Below are 8005 nucleotides of genomic sequence, written 5' to 3'. Positions count from 1 at the left end.
GTTTTATGTTTATTATGGTCTGTCAAGGGACTACAGATGTGAATTAGCTGTAGCTACAACCTTGTACAGTGCATCACATGGTGACATGTATGTTTTAACTGTACATGGTCCCTTTTAAATAAAGATATGTATATATATATATATATTTGATCCTTGTTTCTACATGATAACCAGCGTTATGAAAGAACTCAACGTGAAACCAAACATCTGAATAAAGCTATCTTCATGTCAGACACGGATTAGACTCATGGTGAATGTTGTGAAGTTGAGGCGCGAAGTAGCATGAAGTGCATCCGGTTTTTAAGGCTTAGATACAAGGGCTCCAGCAGGCTCTTTTATTACCATGGAAACTGACTTCCTCACGGGAGAACATTCCTGCACGCTGAGCCGGGTCCAGATGTGAGACGCCAGAAAACTATCATGTATCATTCATGTAGTCCTGTTCTTGAATTGGGGAGCGGCGAGAGGTCGATGGAAAAGATGAATCAGTCATAAATCCAGTCTTCTGTCTTACAGGAAGGCCGTCCTCAGTGTCAGCGCGTCCCTACATGTCGGACTGCTTCCCTATCTGTCCACGCTGGTCTCTGCCAGCCGGTTGTTCATGATGCCCAGGGCGCCCACCCCTCCGGAGAACCCGTTCTGCCGGGAGCTGGACTGCCGCGGGTGACCGATGGCCATCTCGGAAAGCTGCTTCTGCATAATCGCCAGATTCACCTGCAAGGAGGAGAAAGAAGTCAACAGAGGAGAGACAACATGTGCCGTCTCTGTTTGGAAGTCAAGTGTGCGAGCCTTGAAAACAAGGATGAACACAAAGTGTTGGCAGCAGGCACGTCTGACTGCACAGGTGTGATGTGAGGCTCCCAGGCGGAGCGTTTTCTCTCCTTTGGTGTTTCCATTCATGTGAACAAAGATGACGAATATGAATGAACAGGTGGCAGAATCCCGATATTCACTCTCCCACACATCAACCTTTTCCGTTTCATTTGTCAATATGTAGAGACCGTGCACAGCTGTTCTGTTTTACATGTGTTTAGTCAATATGAAATCAAACGTAAAGGAGCTGAATGAGTGTTTTTTGTAACGCCACGACTCATTTTGAGTGAAATGTCTCAACAAACCTGGGCTGGAACGCCATGAAATATGTTCTCTTTCTCAGGATTCTTCCAGCGTGCAAATTCAGACGACACAAACACGACTCCCAAGGCTTTAACAGATCATGAATGTTCAGCTGATTGAAGGACATTGAGCAGCAGCATCAACAAGTTCTTCTTTTAATTAAAATGTGGACACCCACATTGTGTTGGCTTTTGTATCGTCAATGTCAAATCTTTTTAAAACAAATGCCTCAAATAAATGTTGTGGTACTGAAAATGTGTTTATAACACACTCTTGTTTCAAGGGTCTATTTGCAGTATATGCGGCAATTCAGAGCATTAATATAGCACCACAGAACTAATTGTTATGTAACGATATAAAGGAGTGAAGTCTTCCTGAGCTGAGGATGAAGTCTCTCTCTCAGGTCAGTAAGCGCTGGCTTTTAGTGCATGTTAGTGCATGTTAGTGCATGTTAGTGCATGTTAGTGTATGTTAGTGCACGTGAAAGTCTCCGCTGTTCTATTAATATTCAAATTTTCTTCTTCTTTTTTAGCCTGAAACCCAATTGAAACCCACGTACATGCATACACGCACACGCACATACATATAAATCTGCCCTATTTTTTTTAGATGAAATAAAAAACACTCACACACAAACACACACACACACACACACAGACACACACACACACACACACACACACACCGTACTTCTATACCCTGAATATATGATGTTTTGCTAGCTTGCACCTCTCTGTTTTGTTGTCCTCTTGGTGTTATGTCTATGTATTGCCTTTTTATTTTTCCAATAAAAAAGAAAGTCCCCGCTGTCGGCCGTCGTCGTGGAAAGCGTAACACTGTTAGCTCTGCTAGCACCGTTAGCTCAGCCATAGAAATGCAATAGAAATGCTCTGTATTCTGTATTTACTTTCTTTAAGGTATCTACGGCAATGTACACTGTGTTAGTTTCCACATATCACTGCTTTTCATTATCAGTGCATTCACATCCTTGCAGCAGTGCACCTTTTAGTCTTCTACTTATCAGTCAGAACCTTCAGGCTTCTCCATCAGAATAATCCCCCGGTGTGAACATTGAGCATGAGTTGTTCCGTTCAGAATCACCCTGCGGTGAGTGCGCACTGCTTTGACATTCAACAGCTCACACTGCTCATGCGTCTGGTCTGAAAGAGGGCTAGCAGTTATGTAAATGCATGGACAATTGACACCTCCGAGTGGCTTGGAGGGCTGTTGAAGGAGCGATAGCGGTGGAGTAAGGCCATTGGTATTCAGATAGATTTGAAGCGCAAGACAAATGTAGCCTCAAAATATGAATCTATGTAACCTTTGTTACACTATTGATCGTTCAAGTTCGCGCAGGCCGTGATATGTAACTTGATATGTTCCATTCTGCGTTGACAGTCGTGCAGAAAGCTGCAGTAATGAGGGAATAAGGAGGTAAAGACAAGAGGGAGACAAATATTGACTGAGTGTCTTTTCTGCTCCTCCTGCCCGGAGGCGCTCACCTTGTTGGCTGCCAGGAAGTCCCTCATGGAGATCATCTCTCCAGACATCCTGCGGCCATTGTCAGTCTCACTTTCATTGATGGCGTCTGTCTCAATGGAGGGGTCCCTGCGGGCGCGCAGGTGCCCCGGGGCCACCACGTTCCACCGGGGTCGCCGGTGGGGGTGGTGACCCCTACTGGGCAAACAGCAGCGGCAGGGGGCCTCCAGCCTCCTCAGCAGCCAGTTGAGGACCTGCTTGATGACAATGGAGATGACGTTGAAGAGGGAGTAGATGCAGCAGACGCCGGTCAGGATGAAGAAGAAGTTGCCCAGCCGATACGCGGCCGTGGCGTGGCCCTCGTAGACGAGCCGCTGGCTGCTCACCATGTCTCCAAAACCGATGGTGCTGAAGGCCACAAAGCAGAAGTACAGCGAGTCTAGGTAGCCCCAGCCCTCGGCCGCCGAATACATGAGCGAGGCACAGCAGGACACCAAGATGGCGGCCGCTCCGAGAATGAGCATGACGCAGTAGACCGAGGGCTTCCAGCCAGCCGGATCTTGTCCTTTGCTTCCTCCACTTCCCCCGGATCCGCCGGATCCGTTTCTCCCGGAGCCCTGCTGGATATTTGGCGGCAGCGCAGCTTTGTTATGGCGTCGCTCGTAGCAGGACTTCAGGACCACGGCGATGACGGTGATGACGCGCTCCAGGAAGAGGTTGAAGAAGAGGATGGTGGCCGCGCAGCCGAGCAGGCCGTAGAACATCAGGAAGACTTTTCCTCCAATGGTGGCAGGAGTGGTCATCCCGAACCCTGATACACACACACACACACACACAAGTGGGAAAAAATAATAATTTTATAACATATTTTGACTATAACTATGAACATCCAGCATGATATGAGCAAGATTTCCCAAAAATGCCTTTTCGAGCCGGCCCCGAGTTTTTCCAACTCCATGGTTCAAGGCCTAAACAACAACCTGCAGAGTTGTAAGACCCCTCTTTGTAAAGATAATCAGAATATGGAAGAATAATCACAATAAAACAACGCATTGGCCTGTTACCAAGGGGTTTTAGTCAAAAAAATGTGTCGTTCGGTTCAAAAATGGAAAAGTTAAAACCTTTATGCCTAAAGTTGCTCGGATTGGGGCATGCTGGGTATTATTCTTTGCATACATTACTGCTTAAGACGTGTGACGCATTCGAAGAAACCTCCCACGATCACAGAAGCCTGCAGAGTCGAATGTCGAAGGGAGTAGGAAAAAAGTAGGGGAAAAAACTGTCCGGCCGCATTCGGAATTTCTAGTGAACGTTACGGCCGCCGCCCAGAAATGACAGCGATGTTGTGTATGTAATTACATAAACTTAACAGTAAGTTTATTTTTCAGCTATAACTCTTCCCACAAGGCTTTATTGTATTTCAGTAATTGAGATGAAGTTAATCAACGCTGTGGTTCCAGAGATCCTTTAGCAAACGTCACTTGACTAATTTATCATTTTCTTGTCCGATAATGGGCTGCAAAGGTTAACACACACTTTCACGAGTAAAAAAGGGGCATTACCATAAAAACTATACATCCTAAAACTACTTTGATCCGCTGGGTTGCCATTGGTGACACAATCTCCGTCTCTCCCCGTCTCTTTGAAACTCACATAAAGAGGCGGATGGAGGTGTTTTCAGTCCAAGCACATCCCAACAATCAGTCCCAACGTGTGAGTCAGTCTAGCATTTCACTGTATTCCCTGCAGTGTGAAAGACCCACTGGGGACCCATCGCATCTCAATTTGATCATTTTCTCTTGTAGGTAAGACGAACCCATTACGCTGTTTTGACTCAGACTCTGCCAGTGTGTGATTTCTACTTTGTCTCTCGTGAAAAGACAGATGAGCAGAACGGGAGTCAAACTGAGAGGGCTTTCAATCGACTGAAGCAATCTCAGTGATCCTCGTCTCCTTTTTCATCCCTCATTTAGCACCGAGAGCTCGACGAAGCACCGTCTGTCTCTCTGTCTGCTCACCACATTGTTGAAAACTTGAACACACACTTCCTGAGCTCTTTTCACTTGAATAGCACAGACACATGTCACTGCATCTCGTGTCAGGGAAAAACCTTCTCTGAGGATTTGATCGCCTCCGCGTTCAGATTCGTCAAGGTGCTTATTGAGGTGAACTTTTCTTCCAAACGCTGCAATCGAGCCTCGCGGGACGGATTTTGAGGGATGTGTTTTCGCTTCATTGTTTTGTATGCTGAGTGAAATGCGATGTTGACTAGGGACTGTTGGGATTTCTGAATCTCTTCTCCCTCTTCACAACTCTCCAGGCTACAGGTTTAACAGATGCATGAGAGTGGTAATGATCCTCTCCTCTTCTTCATCTCAGAATGAGCACATTAACCAACATTTATATTCTGTAGCTACAGTATTGCTTTAAACGAGAAAGTAAGCCAATCTATGCACTGTGTTTAATTAGGTCAATTAAAAAAATCCACTGAGGCATCTACGTCTGCCAAACTCTAAACAGGAGGACGAACAGTATGTGGCGGGGCCTTAGGGGGAACACATTTCAACTTTAACAACCCTAAACTATGCTTTAAAGACACACACATCAGTGTGTCTTTAAAGCATAACATGTTTAACATAATTACAACAAAAAACATGCAGAAAAAAAGCAAAATCTTGGAAGAAAAAACGTATTTACTCTTAATCAATTACTGTTTCGCGGTTATATTACGAATCATATGTTCTGTTTATTAACCATTTACTGTGCAAAGGCTTCTCATTTGACCTACGTTTGCTTTACAAGTGACCTTCTGATAGTCTTGAGACTGGGGATGCCTACATGTCTCTGTTTGAATAACGCATATGACCATGCCGATGCAAGCGAATCTAAAGACGTCATGAGAGCTTCTGTGACGGTGTCATTAATGTATTTAAGAGGTAACTCTTTGCTCATTTCATTGAGCAGTCCAAGATACGCAATGGACAGCAGCAGGTGAACCGTGAGCCGCCACAAGGCCAGGACCAGGGCCAAGAAAGGAGTGAGGCCATGCCAACAGGTGCCTTTCATATGCTGGACCTCATTAGGGTCACTGACACTGAGTGTAATCGGTAAGAGGAGCCAGCCTCAGGGCTGCGATACTCCCTCCACTTCCTTTTCTGGGGAGAAATCCCCACTGCAAGTATATTTGCATATGTTATGCTAAATGGACTGTACAGCTCTGCTTGTTTTCCAACCACTCAAAGTTCTGCCTTATAGGACTCTAACAAACCAGTCATACCCAGGAACAGCTCAAGCAATTTGGGGTTAAGTGTCTTCCCCGAGGACGCATCGACATGGACTGGGAGAGCTGGGAATCAAACCGCCGATCTGCTGATTGAAGGACGACCCTGCTCTACCGCTGATCCACAGTCGCCCTATGTTCTGATCATGCATGTAAAAGATGCCACACTTCTATTTAATAATGCATGCACGGATGCACACTGTACTCTCCTTGAGGATAGGAATATTGATGTGCTTGTAAAACTGAGAGTGAAAGGAAGGAAAGCATGAAGAGTGATTGCTTAGATTAATTAGAGTTGACATAAATTAAATGATGGAACATCTCTGCGATTGTAAACGTCCGTAAACAGAATAGAAAGCGAGGTATTACGATATACAGCATCCATGACAGCAATGATGACATCATATGACAACTGTCATCTTATAGTGATGCAGCACTACTTGATGAAACATGGCATGAAGTGTGTGGTTATCTCTGCTACTGTCAGAGATCTTATGACAATGATGTGTTTGATTTGAACATGTGTATTTTCCTTTTTTTTAATGTCAGTGGCTGTATGAATCACGGGAGATCACTGTAGCAATCTTTTACTTTTTATGCCACCATTAATACGGTCAGGTACTCCAGCAACCCACCTCTCATATGCATGGTGATGCCCATCTGATCAGAGGGCCTGTCAAACTGCCAATCATCATGAATCAACTGACAGCGACCACAGATGTGGAACTAAGCACCGACCAAGAGATGCTGCACAGCCAATGATACCTTAAAAATGACTTAAAGTCTGTTAAGAGAAGATTAACAGATATCGAGGAAAGCGGCGGTCTTATTTCAATAAAAAAAAACGCCCTGTTGTTTTGACCTTGTGGGTGTGTGTGTGTGTGTGTGTGTGTGTGAGTCGTCCTGGCAAAATGTGGAGACACCCACTGTCACAGGACCTCCCCCTGAGGAGGTTTGGACTACCTGTTCATAGATGTTGTCACTACAATAGCATCAAAACTCTGCAAGAGGCCCGGAACTTTACAGGTGTGTGGAGATCAAAATGAAAGCAGTTCGAAGATGGAGGTAGCAAGTACAGTATGATGGTAAGACCACACACACACACACACACACACACACACACACACACACACACACACACACACACACACATTACGCCCTGCCGATTTGGATGGTTGACCCACTATGGCTGACCAGTACAACTACATGGACCAGAGCCATTAACTGCTATGACAACCATCACTTACATGGCTTCTAGCAACACAAACTGCAGTGAGAGGGTTAGCTTTATGATTCATTTTCTACAATTGTTGGCTCTTGTAGCGTGAATAATAAATCGCCTTGACGTGGGAGTTTGGAGTGTTTGCAAAACATTTTGTAAAAGTGAGTCACATTTTCGGTAAATGACATAAGTTGTAATAACATGCAAAGGCACACAAGCACATATTTCATAAGGATTCAAAGACATATTCAGACGTGGATTTTGAAATGTTTTTTTTTTTCAGAAAAAGATGATAGAGAGCACGTTTGGCACCCTTTCTTATTAACTGCCCGTCTCTCCATCTCACCAATGGTTGACACCACAGTCCCCACGAAGTAAAACGCGCCGGCGAAGTCCCATCGAGGTCGGACTGTGTCCACGCGGATGCCCGCCACGTTCGCCTCCTCGTAGTTCCTGAGGAAGTTGTCCAGGTCTGTCTTGCTCAGGTTGTACCTCTGGCTGAAATGCTCGAACCTCTGCGTCCAGCGCTCCTTCGCCTCGCGCTCCTTCGGCCGCTCCAGCGCGGAGAACACCGCGGCTCCGCACAGCAGGTAGAGGATGATGAACAGCGCCAGCAGCAGGAACCTCGCGTTGTCCTCGTTGATCGACCCGGAGCCGCAGCAGCAGCCGCTCCTGCATGCCATTATGCCGCTGTTATCACGGCGATGCCGCTGTGGCGAGGGACCTGTGGCATGGTGGTCTCGACAAGAACGCAGAGTCCTCGGGAGAAACGTTGACATAGGATTTTACGGCAGAAAAGTCCTGCGCAATGCAATGCAATATGGCTGGTTATGATCGAGTTCCCCCTAGGCTGTGGATTTGGCATTTTTGCTCACGAGCTTATATGTGCAGTCCATGTCCTGAGTCTA

The 8005-nt window shown here is 45.9% G+C and overlaps 1 protein-coding gene across 1 annotated transcript; it reads right to left on the bottom strand.

Moving 5' to 3' along the window:
- Nucleotides 1–564: 564 nt before the first annotated feature.
- Nucleotides 565–7780, bottom strand: kcnk13b (potassium channel, subfamily K, member 13b; the record flags this gene model as incomplete). Its single annotated transcript, XM_079214620.1, has 3 exons — nucleotides 565–714; nucleotides 2619–3406; nucleotides 7444–7780. The coding sequence occupies 3 exons, from the start codon at nucleotides 7778–7780 to the stop codon at nucleotides 565–567; spliced, it is 1275 nt and encodes a 424-aa protein (XP_079070746.1).
- Nucleotides 7781–8005: the final 225 nt, after the last annotated feature.

Source organism: Taurulus bubalis (assembly GCF_910589615.1).
Source record: "Taurulus bubalis genome assembly, chromosome: 3".
In the NCBI taxonomy this organism is placed as follows: Eukaryota; Metazoa; Chordata; class Actinopteri; order Perciformes; family Cottidae; genus Taurulus; species Taurulus bubalis.
Note: the sequence above shows the minus strand (reverse complement) of the source record. Positions and strands in the feature narration are given on the sequence as shown.